General features: G+C 35.9%; 2 protein-coding genes across 2 annotated transcripts; both read left to right on the forward strand.

Annotated features, from left to right (window-relative positions):
- The first annotated feature begins 2,824 nt into the window (after positions 1–2,824).
- On the forward strand, positions 2,825–6,372 carry LOC11416338 (disease resistance protein RPM1). The gene is made up of 2 exons (XM_003598367.4): positions 2,825–5,896; positions 6,074–6,372. Exon 1 carries the CDS (start codon positions 3,003–3,005, stop codon positions 5,856–5,858), a length of 2,856 nt encoding a protein of 951 aa, XP_003598415.1. The 5' UTR covers positions 2,825–3,002; the 3' UTR covers positions 5,859–5,896; positions 6,074–6,372.
- Positions 6,373–14,142: 7,770 nt separating this feature from the next.
- Positions 14,143–17,658, forward strand: LOC25488529 (disease resistance protein RPM1). Its single transcript, XM_013603413.3, has 2 exons — positions 14,143–17,200; positions 17,369–17,658. The coding sequence occupies exon 1, from the start codon at positions 14,314–14,316 to the stop codon at positions 17,161–17,163; it is 2,850 nt and encodes a 949-aa protein (XP_013458867.1). The 5' UTR covers positions 14,143–14,313; the 3' UTR covers positions 17,164–17,200; positions 17,369–17,658.
- The last annotated feature ends 419 nt before the right edge of the window (positions 17,659–18,077 follow it).

An 18,077-nucleotide genomic window follows, 5' to 3' on the forward strand; every position in this document is an offset into this window, starting at 1 on the left:
TTTTGTGATGATGTTTGCATTCATTATTAGTTGATCGTTCATACACTCCACAACAAAATGGAGTTAGTGAAAGAAGAGACATATTTATATTGGATATGACCCGATGTATGTTGCATGCATGAGAAGAACTTGCCCAAGTAATTTTGGGCGGAATCGGCGATAACTGTTGTTTATCTACAAAATAGGCTTCCTACAAGAGCAGTAAAGGATAAGACGTCATTCGAGACTTGGTATGGTTACAAACCCTCCTTGAATTTCCTTAAAATATTTGGTTATTTGTAATCAAGGGAGATAAATTAGACAAGAGAGCTCTTCAAGGTATTTTTATTGGCTACAGCTCCGTTGCAAAAGCTTATAAAATTTTCCAGCCACAAAATGGTAAAATTATAGGTTAATCTTGCTTTTAGTCCATGTAATATTAGTGAATTCCGATTTATTTCCTTATTAAATAGAAGTTTTGATTCCATGCCTATCATATTAGATTCTTCAATTTTTATCCCTCATGTAGCATATGTCAGCAGAGTCTGTCTGTGTGGCAAGCCGAACGATCCGTTTTCATCTCATGTGTGATTAAATATATTCCATGTGGCATTTTTATTTTTGATAATTAGTTAAATAAAATAAAACATTATTTAAAATAATAAAATTAAATTAAAAAACTAAAAAAAAACAAATTAAAAAACAACGTAGAAGGAAAAAACAATTATGTTGATCATTTCTTCATCAGATTTGCTTGCAGTGTCCATTTCTTCGTCACCTCAAACACCTATTCCCCATTCCTTCACCTTGATCTTTGACTCATCATCAGAATAAGATCACATACAATACTAGAGGCCTCACATTTTAGAATAAGATCACATTCGTTAAGTATGATGTTTGTGAGATAAAGAGAACACAAGGACGGACTCTATTTTTACATTAAATGTGTGATCAATCCATGACATGGCTATCCATATGAAACAATAATTACTACACAACAAATATGTTTCTACATATTACATACATTTGCATTTTATTAGTTATGGCAGCCCAAATTTTATGTTAAAATTTGAAGTCAAAAAGGGGCAAGGTCACACATGATTTACTTATATTCAAGCACGGATTTGAAGGCCCGAGGAATTATAAGAAACAAAAGAAATGTTTTCTAGCATGTGGTTCCAGATAAGATATTGAGTCTTATCTAAACATAATCAGTTGCTCCTAGAAATTGATGATCAATAAATTATAACATAATTCTAAATCTTCAACCATATTTTTTACATTACAAAAAAAAAAATGTTTTTTGCATGTGTACTGGTCTCAAAGCTATATTTCTTATTGGTTAAACCTGTTGTATTTCTATGGATAAACATAAATAAAAGCATTGAATAAAACAATCATTCATACTTGATCACATTCAGTGTTAAAATTACAGAATAATAAACCTTTTTTCTTTGAGAAACATGGTCTGCATTTAATACCAAGTTGATAAAAATTAATCATGTTCCATTCATCACGTTATAACAAAAGTAACGGCATTCTTTTCCTTTGACTTTTGAACATTAATTTTACCGAGAGGAAAAGGACATTACTAGAGGTCTTATATGGACTAAAAGTCATACATCGGATATGAGATGGTCTAACAATGTGTTTATAAGTGGGGGGCAATTCTCACCTCATAAGTTGGTTTTGTGGGATTGTGTTAGGTTCAATCATGATTTCAAAGATAGTATCAAGTCCGCAAAGCAAATAAGATCACACTTATTGTAATGATTTGATTGAGAGACAACTACTCAAAAGATAAATTATCAACAGAGTGAAAACGGAAAATCTTGGATGCAAACCTACAAGTATTTCCGATTTTTGTAATAGTGAAAACATCTTGAACTTGAGTAAACCTAATCTTTGGGGGCGCACTCAGTTTAGAATAAGATCACATTCACCAAGTATGATGATTATTATATAAAGAACATAATTACTCTATTTTTACCTTAAAATATGATCCATCCATGCCAGCTATCCATGTAAAAATAATTACTGCATAACAAAATCCATGTCAAACGATAAAAATACGGTTGCATATAATTAGTTAAGTAACTTCCTAGTAGTAGTGACCATATTCATTATAGTCAAACAGGTCCACCTACAATAAACAAGTTATTTGGAAGCTAACATCCACTAGAACAGAAATTTTGTTTTCTAGTATGTGGTCCCTGGTCCCAGATGATCTTAATTTAGATATACTCGGTTGTTTCCTAGAAATGAATAATCAATAAATTATCATATCACATAATTCTAAATCTTCAACCATACTTGAAAGTCATAAGCCCCCTTCTTTGAAACTATGATAGGATTACCCTCATTTATAAACACATGTTTAGACCATCTCGTTAGTAGAAACTTGTAGCAGGTGGCCCAATAAATCTTGCAGGAAACTCTAATATCATCTTAGAAATTGTGGTTCGGCTTAACACAACCCTACAAAACATCTTAATACTTGATAATCAATAAATTATCACATATTTCTAAATATTCAACCATACTTGAAAGACATATGCATAATTCTTAGAAATTGTGTTGGGGCCTAACAAAACCCCACAAAACTGGCTTGTGAGGTGAGGATTCCACCCACTTATAAACACATGTACCGGCCATCTTTTATCCGATATGAGACTCTTTAATGGTACTGGTCTCAAAGCTATATTTCTTATCGGTTAAACCTGTTGTATTTCAATGGGGTAGCATAAATAAAAGCATTGAATAAAACAACAATTCATACTTGACCACATTCAGTGGTAAAATTACAAACTAATAAAAAAAATCTTGGAGAAAACATGGTCTGCATATAATACCAAGTTGACAAAACTAATCATGTTCCGCTCATCACGTTACCATATGCTGATAACAAAAGTAACGGCATTCCTTTCATTCGACTTTTGAGGCTTAATTTTACTGAGAGGAAAAAGACAGTACTAGATTGATAGACACATTCCAATAGTCTAGCAGTATCAGATGAGAGTGAAATGGCAGAAACTGCAGTATTATTTGCCCTTGATGAAGTGTTCCGATTCCTAAAAGAAGAAACAAATCTTCTAAAAGGTGTACACACAGAATTTTCAGACATCAAAGATGAACTTGAGAGCATTCAAGTCTTCCTCAAAGATGCAGATAGAAGAGCAGCAGATGAAGCAGACACAAATGATGGAATTAGAACTTGGGTAAAGCAGCTGCGCGAAGCATCATTTCGCATTGAAGATATCATCGATGAATACCATCGGCTGATGCATATGGCAAAATCCAGTCCTCCTGGATGCGGTGGATCTTCATTCTACAAGATTGCAAGCCTGGTCAAAACTTTGATTCCCCGTCATCATATAGCATCTAAGATCCGAGACATTAAGGTGTCGGTTCGCGGAATCAAGGAAAGAAGTGAGAGGTATAACTTACAAATTTCACATGAACAAGGATCATCAAGCCGCAACAGCACTAGAGAGACAGAAAATGGAAGATGGCGTGATCCTCGACTGTCTTCCCTTTTTATTGAAGAAAGAGAAATTGTAGGATTTGAATTCCCAAGAGAAGAAATGTCTGTTTGGTTATTGGAGGGTGTAGCTGAGCGCACGGTGATTTCGGTGGTAGGAATGGGAGGTCTAGGAAAAACCACTCTTGCCAAGCTAGTTTTTGATAGCCAAACGGTAACAACACACTTTGATTGTCGTGCTTGCATCGCAGTTTCTCAATCATACACTGTGAGAGGGTTGATGATAAACATGATGGAGCAATTTTGTCAGGAAACTGAAGACCCTCTTCCAAATAAGTTACGCAAATTGGATGACAAATCACTGATTGTAGAAGTGAGGCAATACCTGCAACATAAGAGGTATTTGATATTCTTTGATGATGTATGGCAAGAAGATTTTTCTGACCAGGTTGAATTTGCTATGCCTAACAACAATAAAGGTAGTAGGATCATAATCACAACTAGAATGATGCAAGTTGCAGATTTTTTCAAGAAATCCTTTCTAGTTCATGTTCACAACTTGCAACTTTTGACTCCAAACAAAGCATGGGAACTCTTCTGCAAGAAAGTATTTAGATTCGATCTTGATGGGCACTGTCCACCGGAGCTTGAGGCTATGTCAATAGATATTGTTCGAAAATGCAAGCAGCTACCTTTGGCAATTGTAGCTATTGGCGGTCTACTTTCAACAAAATATAAAACAATAATGGAATGGGAAAAGGTGAGTCAAAATCTGAGCTTGGAGTTGGGACGTAATGCCCATTTAACAAGTCTAACAAAGATTTTATCACTGAGTTACGATGGCTTGCCCTACTACTTGAAACCCTGCATTTTGTATTTTGGTATATATCCAGAGGACTACTCTATTAATCATAAGAGATTAACTCGACAATGGATAGCTGAAGGGTTTGTTAAATCAGATGAGAGAAGAACTCCAGAGCATATAGCAGAGGAATACTTGTATGAATTGATTCACAGAAGTCTGGTTCAGGTCTCAAATGTTGGCTTTGAAGGAAAAGTTCAAATATGTCAAGTCCATGATTTATTGCGGCAAGTGATCATTAGGAAAATGAAGGATTTAAGTTTTTGTCATTCTGTGCGTGAAGATAACGAATCAATCGCGGTTGGAAAAACTAGACGTCTATCTATAGTCACTACTCCCGACAATGTTCAGAAGAGCGCTAACAATTCACATTTCCGTGCTATTCATGTTTTCGAAAAAGGTGAACCGTTGGAGCATATCATGGATAAGCTTTGTTCAAAGTCTAGTATTTTGAAGGTATTTGACATTCAAGGTACATCCTTGCATCATATTCCTAAAAATTTGGGGAATCTTTTTCACTTAAGGTACTTAAACCTAAGGAATACAAAAATACAGGCTCTTCCTAAATCTGTTGGTGAACTGCAGAACTTAGAGACATTGGATTTAAGGGACACACTTGTGCGTGAGATACCAAGTGAAATAAACAAGCTCAAAAAGCTAAGGCACCTTCTTGCTTTCCACCGTAACTACGAAGAAAAGTATTCTCTTTTAGGCTTTACAACGGGTGTGTTCGTGGAAAAAGGTATTAAAAACTTGACTTCCCTTCAAAACCTTTATTATGTGGAGGTAGATCATGGGGGGGTAGATCTCATTCAAGAGATGAAAATGTTAGGGCAGTTAAGGAGGTTAGGTTTAAGGCATGTGAGAAGAGAACATGGGAATGCCTTATGTGCTGCAATAGTAGAAATGAAACACCTTGAAAATCTTAATATCACTACAATAGGTGAAGATGAAACAATTAACTTGAACTTCGTCTCGTCTCCACCCCAGCTTCGACGACTTCATTTGAAAGCTAAACTAGATTCATTGCCTGAATGGATCCCAAAACTGGAGTATCTTGTTGAGATAAAGCTGGCTTTATCTCAGTTGAAAAATGATCCATTACAGTCACTGAAAAACTTGCCATATTTGTTGAAATTCGGTCTATGGGACAACGCCTATGATGGTGAAATTTTACATTTTCAGAATGGCGGGTTTTTAAAATTGAGGAAACTAGATCTCAGTCGCTTGAATAGAGTACATACTGTCCTTATAGACGAAGGAACTTTGATCTCTCTTGAATATCTTACCATGGACAGAATACCCCAGCTGAAGGAGGTACCCTCAGGCATCAGATCCTTGGATAAACTCAAAGCTATTAACTTCACTGAAATGCCAGCTGAATTTGTTGAAAGCGTTGATCCAGACAAAGGAAAAGACTACCGGATAATCAAGCATGTTCCTCTTGTATCCATTCATCACTCGAGTGGCCCAAAATTCTTTGATTATGCCATTCGCACTATTCACTCGTCTTCCATTGAGTCACAAGAAAATTGAGAATGATTTTTTTGCCTACCGAGCTTCAAAATATGAAGGTACCTTTCCTCTGATCATGCAATGCTTCTCTTATAAAGCATTCTTGTACTAGCATTCAGTTTTATAACGACGTTTCATTTAATGTGTTTCATTTTGTTTTGAAAAAGATTTAATGTGTTTAATTAAGCTGAGTATGAGATAACTGACTTGATTGTTTTTTGTGTCAATGCGGACAGAAATTTGGTTCTCAATGATATTACGCGAAGATGACGTACTTTGTTCTAAGGTGCTTCAGTTTAAAGTAAATATTTTCTTCTCACCCTGCAATAATCAAGAAAAGACTGTGTGGATTCCATTCACTGAATGACTTTGGCGTCTTTTTTCTTTTTATCATTTGAGGTGTTTTATAATTTGATTGTGGAAGTTTTGATTCAAAATCTTGTAATCAAGACGTATATCTAGACTCCATTCGGACGTCATTTTGTATGGTCTTGTATGGTCTAAACTTGCCCCTAGACCTAGTTTATGCTCTCTACGACTTCCTCTCACCGACTATTTATTTATAAATTCAAAGTCATACACTTCGCTCTTCATCTACGCATAAGGTTTAATCGCTGCATATTTTCTAAAATATGTAGATGACTTGCAACATACACCAAATTTCTGCAAGAAATCACTTGCTATCAAATTCTCTTCAAAGGATCATGGTCCATCAACTCATTCCTAAAGCTGTTGAAATCACTTGCTGTACTCTTTAAAGATTCATAGGGAAACTTATTGTGTTAGAAACCTTTCTCTTGGCATAAGAAAGAATTTTCAAAACTGAACAGATTTGAATAAACAGAGAAATGATTTTATTGAAATATCTTTAACAAATGCAGCTACTCCAAACTTGGTGTTCCAACTGCACCTACAATCTACTAAAACAATATATAGTTGCAACTCATCGCGATGTGCTAACACTGATTTCCACTCCCGCATAAATTAACATTTCTTACGTGGATTACTGGCAGTTAAGCAGCTCGGTGTTTTTGTGCGCTGACAAGTCACCAACAATCATCAGGCCTCCAAACTAAATCACTTTTTCCACCCACCACAGCTAGTTAGTTAGTTTCAATCTTATCAGCTAGTTGAACTTAGTAAATTTCAATTTTGAACGGTTTATTTAACAGCTAGTTGAACTTACTTCTTTATCGAGTCATAGCCTGCATGCCACATGTTTACAGAAGTTCGATAAAAGCGACAACTCATAAGGCCCCCAGGAAAGCCCTGCGGTCCAGCCTCAAACTCCATAGCCGGCTCCCCCTAAGCCTCACCCTCCTCCTGGTGAGGCTGCTCATACTGAGCCTCCACATACTGAGGCTGCTCATACTGAGGCTGATACGCCTCATACTGATGTTGATTCTACGTCGGGTCCACTATCTGGGACGTAGCTGCCTGTGAAGATGAACCCTCCGCTTCATTAGCCCTACCAAACATCGTGCCTACACCTCTCCCTCGACCAGCCATAGGAGGGCGTTATGCCACTTTTTCTCTCCGTGCACTCTCTGTAGCCGACTCCCTATTTCCCCTCATTCTGTCAAGCCTCTGAGACATATTTGCACAACATTTCAAAAAGCAAAAAATCAATGATTTTTTCATACAGATATTGTGTCATTTCTAACTATTCAATAACAGTTAAATTTCAGTAGTGTCATTTCAATCCATAAACTAACACATTGCAGTCAAACTAACTATAATCAACCATAACAAACCAATTTCTAACTAATTTCATCTTTAACAATCCAAAAAACAAACAAAATTTTATTGAGACGTTTTATCAAACACCTAGAGTCCAACTTTCAATCAACTTAAAATCTAACAATTTTTAAACCCTAAACTACCACATTGCATTCTAAACAACATCTAAACTACAATTCCTAACTTAATTCATCACTAACAATCCTAAAAACTAACATGCAAACCAAATTTCTAAAAACCAAAAAATGTAAAATTCATACAAAAAATTAAAAATTTTAACAAAAAAAAAAAAAAAGCAATGTAATAGGATAAGCAACACTTGCTTGTTGATTTGATGTTGATTTGGTTGAGTTTGGTGAAATTCGCGCTTGGTGGAAGAAAAATCATATTTTGGATGGTTTAAAAGTGAATGGGTTATGTTTCTATTTTGCTGTGATATAATACTTAAGTCACGCAGCGGCGTGACTTAAGTCACGCAGGATTATAACGCAGCGTAACTTAACTCACGCAAGGTTATTATGGACTTTTTAGTTGGGAGCGAGCAAAATATGTTGGGAGAAGAGCATAATTCCATGTATAGGGAGCCTTCCTTGTTTTTTTTTTTCTTCAGATTATAATATTCGAACACCTCATATATGTCCACTTGTGCCAATAATTCATGAGAAAATCAGTTCAGATTATATAATCTGAATGGTAACAGCATAAAGATTAAATCTATGTTTTAATTGTTAGTTGTTCCCGCCGTATCATAATTAAAAATAGATCATTATTTAGCATATGTCTCTTTTGTTTCTTTCATAACAATTTAGCATGTCTCTTTTGTTTCTTTCCGAACAATTAATTAGGTCATTATGTTGTGTTCTTATCTGATGGGTTAACATTCTAATTTCATGAAGTATAAATAAAATATTCTTATCCCAAAATCATTTATCTTTTATATGGAAATACATTATTATCCTTTAGAGAAATGATATGTATACACCCACTTTATTACAACTTTTTGACAAATTCTCTCGCATACTCACATTATATTTTTATTCTCTCTCTTCTTTTTTCTCTCTCCATTGTTTTGGACCAATAAGAAGAAAGAAAATGAAAATTATCATTAAAGTTGTCTCAAATAGTTATACATATATTACTACTCTATTCTTTATCAAAGGAGATGAGATGATTTGCTTTTGAAGAAGACACCGTATATAAATTTGGTCATATTTATTTATACATTTGCAATACAAGAATTTGGATAGCTCTCTTTGGTAAAAATAGTAGATAGTTTATAAGCTAGTTTATAACTGATATTTTATAACTGGTAGATGATGATTGATAAGTTATAGCGGATAGCTGATAACTAGTGACTTATAGTTGATAAGATAATTAAAGTGTTTGGTAAAATTAGCGGTTCAACTACCTAATAAATGTAAAATGACATAAAAGGACATTCTTAATTTATATTAAAATTTATATCAATTAATATTTAAGATATATATATATATATATATATATATATATATATATATATATTCAATCATTTAAATTTACTAGTTTAATAAATATTTTATATATTATTAAATTAATGTTTTGCTAAAATTTTATTTTTAAATCTATTCCATTTCGACTTTTAGACTATATGAAGAAAAAAATAAAGTATAAATGATTTTATTTCAGTTTTTATACTTCAGAACAATTAAACATAACATTCTTTCAAAAAAAAATTAAACATAACATTGCGCACTAAAAATATTTTGATTATAACAAAGCTCAATGTAACACCTCTTTAACAATAATAATAAACTCTCTAAAAAAATAAAAATGTAGCAACACTTTTTCTATTTTCTTGACAAGATGTTATTATCTATTTATTATCATTTGTGTGCGGTTGACACTTCGTTTTGGTCTGATAGGTGGATAGGGGAGGCTCCTCTTTGTGTGCGGTTTAGGCGGTTGTTTGAGTTAACAGAGAATAAGTCTATGTTCGTCGCCGACTTGCTCTCTGTTGATTCGGAGCGGTGGGGGGGGGGGGGGGGGGGGGGGGGGGGTGTGGGGGTGGAGACGTAGGTTATGGCAGTGGGAGGAGGAGTTGCTAGATGAGTGTAGGGCTTTACTTCTTGATGTTTCCTTGAATCCTAATGTTTCAGATAGCTGGGTGTGGCTTCCGGACCCATCTGGTGGATACATAGTTCGAGGTGCATATAGTTTGTTAATCTCTCGGATACCTCAGGTCGCCGACTATGCTATGGATTTGGTGTGGCACAAACAGGTTCCCTTGAAGGTTTCCGTTTTTGCGTGGAGGCTCATCCGTGATCGTTTACCAACAAGGACAAATTTGATTGCTAGACGGGTGCTGTCGCCTGACATGTCCTCGTGTGTTGCTGGTTGTGGTCATCCTGAATCGGCACGACATCTATTTTTATTGTGCGATACTTTTGATTCTCTGTGGCATTTGGTGCGCGATTGGATTGGGTGATATGGGGTGGATACAGATAATATTTCAAATCATTTTTTACAGTTCACTCATTTGACAGGTGGTGGTGTTGCTAGACGTTCGTTTATGCAACTAATATGACTTCTATGTGCCTGGGTAGTCTGGAATGAACGTAATAACCGTATGTTTAATCATGTTGTTACCCCCATCCCTTGTTTACTAGATAAGATTAAGTTGTTGTCTCTAGGTTGGTTGAAAGCTAAAAAAGCTACCTTTGTTTTTGGGACTCAGCAATGGTGGTCATGCCCTCTTGTTTGTTTGGGTATTGGCTAATGTTTTTCTAGTGTGTTTTGTTTGTAACCGTTGTAACTCTTGGTTTCTGAGGTAGTCTCTAAGACACACCTTGTGCGTTTGGGACTATCCTATTTCGTATATAATTCTATTTTGGCTTTACCAAAATGTATTATTATTTATATGGGATATCTTGTATAAAAAAAAAAAAAAAAATCTATATGAAATGTTACTTCAAAACAATTAAAACATTTTTTCAAAAAAAATTAAACATAACATTGCACTAAAAGTATTTTGATCATAACAAAGCTCAATGTAACACCTCTTTAACAATAATAATAAACTCTCTAAAAAAAAAACTAAATGTAGCAACACTTTTTCTATTTTCTTGACAAGATGTTATTATCTATTTGTTATCATTTGTCTTTATTTTACCAAAATCTATGATTATCTACATGGGGTATTTTGTATAAAAAAAAATCGGCTTAAATGTTCTTTTGGTTCCTTAAGTATTTAACTGATATCACTTTGGTCTCTTAACTAAGAAAAAAAGATTGATCGAGTACTTTAAGTTTTTTTTTAGTCTCGTTTTGGTCCCTTCTGTTTGATTTCCGTTAGGTTTAATAAAAAATGTTAAGTGTGGACATGTGTCACCTTGTCATTGGCTCTGAGATATTTTTTTTTATAAAAAAAATAATATTTTTAATATCGTTTTTTTTAATATATCTATTTTTTTTGTAAAAAAATCGCAGAACCAATGACAAGATAACACGTGTTAACTCTAGACACTTTATCATTGACTTTGAGATTTTTTTTTTTTTTTTAAAAATTGTAAAAAAAAACTTCGTGCACTGATTCTGATTCTGAAGAATCACTTTCTTTGGATTTTTCTTCCATCTGCACTATAGCAGTCTCTTTAGAAATGCTGTCATTTTTCTGCTCACTTTGCAGTTCATTTTCTGCAAAGACTACATCCCTGCTAACAACAACCTTGCGGGCAGTGGGACCCCACAGGCGATACCCCTTAACATTGTCAGCATAACCCAAGAAGATACATTTCTTAGACTTTGGGTCCAACTTTGTTCTTTCTTGAGAGTTGTACATCACATACACAGGACAACCAAACACATGTAGAGAAGAATAATCTACTGGCTTTCCTTTCCACATCTCCATCGGCGTCTTCAAATCAATCATCGTTGATGGTGAGCGATTTATTACATAACAGGCGGTTTTCACTGCTTCTGCCCAGAACGACTTGGCCATTCCCGCTGTTTTCAGCATAGCTCTTGTTCTTTCTAGGAGAGTTATATTCATCCGCTCTGCCACACCATTCTGCTGAGGTGTATGTGCAACAGTGAATTGCCTTACAATACCCTCTTGTTTACAAAATGCTAGAAACTCGTCATCTACATATTATCCTCCATTATCTATCCTCAAGCACTTAATCTTTTTCCCAGTTTCAAGCTCTATTTGTGCTTTTAATGCCTTGAATACTGGAAACACAACTGACTTCTTCTTGATTGGTTACACCCATAATCTTCTGGAATAGTCATCAATGAATGACACGAAGTATCTTGCTCCTCCCAGAGATAATTCCGGTGACTCCACACATCATAATGTATCAAGTCTAGTATGTGTTTGCTTCTAGTAGTTACTCTAGCAAACTTCAATCTATGTTGCTTGCTTATCACACAGTGCTCACAAAATGGTAAATTTACTGCTTTGAGCCCGTGAAGGAGATTGCGTTCCGCAAGGACTTTCAAGCCACGTTATGACATATGGCCTAGTCTTTGATGCCACGTCATCATTGTTTCTTCTTGGCTTGCTGCTGCAACTGATGTATCCGCCTCTTGCAATGTATCTCCCAGAAGCATGTATAGATTACTTGTGATCTTTTCTGCTTTCATCACCACAAGATTGCTTTTCACTACTTTAAAGATTCCACTTTCAGTGTGGACCTTACACCTGAGATCATCCAATTGGCCAACAGACAATAAATTCTTCTTCAACCCCTTTACATGACGCACTCCTTGTATTTTTCTAACGGTGCAATCATGCATCTTTAATCTGATAGTACCGACTCCAGCAATTTCTAAGGCATGGTCATTTCCCATGTACACTGATCCTTCAGAGATAGGCTCATAAGAGTAAAACCAATCTCAGTGTGGAGTCATGTGCCATATTGCACCTGAATCCATTATCTAGACATCGTTGAGTCGTCTTTCACCTTTAGAATTGGTTGCTGCTTCACTATACAAGATTTTCCCGTCATCTGAGGTACTTGCAACACATCCTTGAGATGTTGAAGCTTCATAATTCTTCTCTCCATTCTTCTTGATATTCCAACACTCCTTCTTTATGTGCTCTTTCATGCCACAACTGTAGCATTTGATATTCTTCTTTCTTCGAGATTTTGACCTAGCATGATTTTGACTCCCACTGGGGCCATGTTCCGTTGATCTGCCTCTCGTCATCGTCAAAGCCTCTGCTTGCTTTGAACTCTCTGACCTTTCTTCCTTATTCTTGCGCTTGGATTCTTCTTCAAGGATTGCACCGGCGACATCATCAAAGTGAAGAGTATCAGCTATGTTATTATTTGTAATGTTGATGATGAGTTGATCATACGAATCTGGTAAACTCTAAAGTAGAAGTTCAGCACGCTCATTTTCCGCTATTTTGAAATCATAAGCTGTGAGTTGAGAAAATAGCGTATTCAGGGTGTTGATGTGATCCGTTACGGATGTGGATTCACCCATTCGAAGAGTGTAGAGCCTTCTCTTTAAGAATATTCTATTGTGGAGTGATTTGACCTCGTACAATTTTATTAAAGTATCCCAGATCTCCTTTGCTGTCTTCTTTTCTTCAATACTTGACAATACCGAGTCCACCATATCTAGGTGCAAATTGGCAACGGCATTATCATCCATCTCTTTCCACTTTTCGTCAGTGATATCTGCAGGTCTGCCATCTATTGCGTCTAGGAAATTATCTTTTCTTAAAATTGCCCTTATCTTCAATTTCCACATGGAAAAATTTCTCCCGTTGAACTTCTCTATCTCAAATTTCGCTGCCATGGTTTTACACCAAATATTTTTCATTCAAACTAGACCGGAATAATAAGAATTCTTTTCTGATGTGGAAGATCAGTTTAAACCACAACCACATAGCATACTAAGATTTTTCTTACCACACCACTAGTTTATTACTGCGGAATAACAACTACGAACCAGCGGCTTTGATACCACTGTTAGGTACCAGAGTAACAAAATATTATCACGCAGCTAAAATAAGAGATGAGAAAAGAGGAACTGAACACACAATATTTTACGTGGAAACCCCTCAACAAATAAGGGAAAAAACCACAGGGCAAGAGTAAAGAACTCTCACTAAGTGGAAGAAATTACAAGAACTCTCTCTAAATACAAGGAGAGTACAATCACCACTCTCTCTCTTATAAATAGGAGAATACTAACTAATACAAACTAGGAGAAACTATTTTTCCTCTCTATATTTTTTCTCTCATTACCCTAAACAAGTTTTACTTGTTCTTGTGTTGTTACTGATTTGGGATGAGTAGAATGGTGCAAGGGACATGCTATGTATACTAGTGAAAGAGCCATGCCCCAACCAATTGCATTTATGGCAGCGTGTGAATTTTCAACTTTGCATAGTAACTTCCCATGTGAACATAGAAATTACATGCCAACATATTTTACTGCCATGTGATAACAATTCAACAAAAGTGGCTTTATGCACTTTCCTGTGTTCACATCTTGTGTGTATCATATAGCCAAATTATTCAGCTTCACTTCATTATTTATGCTAAAGTTGGAGTTAGAGACAAAAGTGGGCCAATTCCAAAGACTCATCGTTTATTTATGATAACGTTTGGTTTTGGAATTACGGAATAATAAATATTTTCCGATAAAAATAAAATGCATGGCCTGCCTGCATCACCAACTGGATAAAATAATCACATCACACCATTCATAGTTGGGGGATAACTGCAACTCTGCAAGTGAAATGGCAGAAACTGCAGTATCATCAGCCTTGTCGGAAGTGTTTCAGTTCCTAAAAGAAGAAACAAAGCTTCTGAGAGGTGTACACAGAGATTTTTCAGACATCAAAGATGAACTAGAAAGCATCCAAGTCTTCCTCAAAGATGCAGATAGAAGGGCAGCAGATGAAGCGGACGCCAATGATGGAATAAGAACATGGGTGAAGCAAGTGAGAGATGCATCATTTCGCATTGAAGATGTCATTGATGAATACCTTCTTTTGATCCATAGGACCAATTCTCCAGGATGCAGATCTTTGGTATGCAAGATTCCAAGATTAATGAAGACTTTGACTCCCCGTTATGAAATTGCATCAGAGATTCAGGACATCAAGTTGTCAATTCGTGGAATCAAGGAAAGAAGCGAGAGGTATAACTTCCAAATTTCGCATGAACAAGGATCCTCGTGCCAAAGCAACGGATGTGGAGAGTCAGACACAGGAGGATGGCGTGATCCTCGACTGTCTTCTCTTTTCATTGAAGAAACAGAAATCGTAGGATTTGAAGGCCCGAGAGAAGAACTATATGGTTGGTTATTGGAGGGTGCAGCCGAGCGCACAGTGATATCAGTGGTAGGAATGGGGGGTCTAGGAAAAACCACTCTTGCCAAGCTAGTTTTTGACAGCCAAAAGGTAACAACACAGTTTGATTGTCGAGCTTGCATCGTAGTTTCTCAATCATACACTGTGAGAGGATTACTGATAAAAATGATGGAGCAATTTTATCAGGAAGCTGAAGACCCTGATCTAGAGATTTTACGCAAAATGGATGACAGGTTACTGATTATAGAGGTAAGGAAATACCTAGAACATAAGAGGTATTTAATATTCTTTGATGATGTATGGCAAGAAGATTTTTCCGACCAGGTTGAATTTGCCATGCCCAATAACAACAAAGGTAGTAGGATCATAATCACCACAAGAATGATGCAAGTTGCAGATTTTTTCAAGAAATCATTTCTAGTTCATGTTCACAACTTGCAACTTTTGACTCCAAACAAAGCATGGGAACTCTTCTGCAAGAAAGTATTTAGGTCTGAGCTTGGTGGTCGTTGTCCACCGGAACTTGAGGTTGTGGCAAAAGAAATTGTTCAAAAATTCAAGCAATTACCTTTGGCAATCGTAGCCATTGGTGGTCTACTTTCAACAAAATCTAAAACCATGATCGAATGGCAAAAGGTGAGTCAAAATTTGAGCCTGGAGTTGGAACGTAATGCCCATTTAACGAGTCTAACAAAGATTTTGTCGCTTAGTTATGATGGCCTCCCTCACTACCTGAAACCATGCATTTTGTATTTTGGTTTATACCCAGAGGACTATGCTATTAGTCATGGGAGAATAACTCGACAATGGATAGCTGAAGGGTTTGTTCAAATATCAGTTGGGAGAAGAACTCCAGAGCAAGTTGCAGAGGAGTACTTGTCTGAACTGATTCAGAGAAGTCTGGTTCAAGTCTCGGATGTTGACTTTGAAGGTAAAGTTGATAAATGTCAAGTCCATGATTTATTGCGGGAAGTGATCATTACAAAAATAAAGGATTTAAGATTTTGTCATTGTGTGCATGATGATGGTGAGTTACCCGTGAATGGAAAAACTAGACGCCTATCTATAACCACTAGTGACAACGATGTGTTGAAGAGCACTAACATTTCACATTTTCGTGCTATTCATGTTTTTGATAAAGCTGGGTCGTTGGAGCATTTCGTGGGCAAACTGGGTTCAAAGTCTCGGATTTTGAAGGTACTTGACATTCAAGGTACATCATTGAATCATGTACCTAAAAATTTGGGGAGTCTTTTCCACTTAAGGTACTTAAACCTAAAGAATACAAAAATACATGCTCTTCCTAAATCTGTTGGTGAACTACAGAACTTAGAGACACTCGATATAAGATACACACTTGTGCGTGAGATACCAAGTCAGATAAACAAGCTCACAAAGCTACGTCACCTTCTTGCATTACATCGTAACTATGAAGAAAATTATTCTCTGTTGGGCTTTACATCTGGTGTGAAGATGGAAAAAGGTATTAAAAACATGGCTTCATTGCAGAAACTTTATTATGTGGATGTAAAACATAGGGGAGTCGATCTCATTAACGAGATGAAAATGTTAAAGCAGTTAAGGAGGTTAGGTTTAAGGCATGTAAGAAGAGAACATGGGGATGCCTTAAGTGCTGTTATAGTAGAAATGAAACACCTTGAAGATCTTAATATCACTACCATTGGTGAGGATGAAACCATTAACTTGAATTTTGTCTCATATCCACACCAACTTCAGCGGCTTCATTTGAAAGCCAGATTAGATACATTGCCTGATTGGATTCCAAAACTTGAGTCTCTTGTGGAGATCAAGCTGGCTTTATCTAAGTTGAAAAATGATCCACTGCAATCTCTGAAAAACTTGCCGAACCTGCTGAAGTTTGGTCTATGGGACGATGCCTACGATGGTGAAATTTTGCATTTTCGAATTGGAGGGTTTCTAAAATTGAAGAGACTGAACCTCAGTCGCTTGAATAGAGTAAAGTATATCTGTATAGACGAAGGAACTTTGATCTCTCTTGAATATCTTACCATGAACAGAATCCCCGAACTGATGGAGGTACCCTACGGCATCAAGTCCTTGAATAATCTCAAAGCTATTAACTTCAGTGAAATGGCAGATGAATTCTTTGAGAGTATTGATCAAAACAATGGAAATGACTATTGGAGTATCAAGCATGCTCCTCTTGTATCCTTTCATCACACGAGTGACCCAAAATTCAATGATGATGAGATCTGCACTATTACTTCATCTGATCATTGTTTTGCAAGCTGAGAATGTTTTGCTGTCTTGCAAGCTTCAAAATATGAAGGTACCTTTCCTCTGATCATGCAATGCTTCTCTTATAAAGCATTCAGTTTTATATCAACGTTTTATTTTATATGTTTCATTTTCTTTTGAAAAAGATTTAGTGTGTTTAATTAAGTTGACAATTCTATGAGATAACTGACTTGATTGTTTCTTGTGTCAATGCGGACAGCAATTTGGTTCTCCACGATACAGCTCAAAGTAAAATATTTCCTCTCATCCTGCAATAATCAGCAAAAAGTGGATCCCATTCACTGAGCGACTGTGGCTTCTTTTTTCTTTTTGTCATTTGTGGTGTTGTATAATTTGGTTGGAGAAGCTTTGACTCAAAATCTTGTAATCGGGGGTATTTCTGGACTCCATTCAGACGTCTTTTTGATATTTCTGTTCTTTACTGTTTTTAAGATTGGTGAGAACTTTACTTCATCTCTTGTAATAATAATCAAAACCATTTCATTTGAATGAATTTGTTTATTCGGCTAATCAAGATTGATGCTAATGCTGCTATCATTACCCAGCTGTAAATTTATATGCCTAGTTGATTTGAAGTTAATCAGGAGGACATGTATGTATGTGTCTCAGCCAACCGGTTTCATCCACCCATCATTTCTTGATTATTTTTGAAAGCTGAAAAAGGAAGTGTAAGAATCATAGAATATATCTTATAATATCTTTAATATTGTATTAGAGTATCGGAAGTTATTTCCTGCAATTAGTTTATAACCTTATAAGAGCATCTCTTAGGATTAGAGTTTATATATCTTAATATTATGATTTGTTCTTGATTTAAGGTTGAATTTGTCTATCCCTGTAAATAGGGATTTGTGTTTAGCCTTTGGTATCAAACTACAATCAAGTCAGTATCAATAACATTCAAGGTT

The sequence above is a fragment of the Medicago truncatula genome, chromosome 3 (genome assembly GCF_003473485.1).
Source record: "Medicago truncatula cultivar Jemalong A17 chromosome 3, MtrunA17r5.0-ANR, whole genome shotgun sequence".
Taxonomy (NCBI): Eukaryota; Viridiplantae; Streptophyta; class Magnoliopsida; order Fabales; family Fabaceae; genus Medicago; species Medicago truncatula.

Coding starts and splice junctions, on each gene's coding strand:
- LOC11416338 (XM_003598367.4), top strand. CDS start 3,003: ATGGCAGAAACTGCAGTATTATTTGCCCTTGATGAAGTGTTCCGATTC.
- LOC25488529 (XM_013603413.3), top strand. CDS start 14,314: ATGGCAGAAACTGCAGTATCATCAGCCTTGTCGGAAGTGTTTCAGTTC.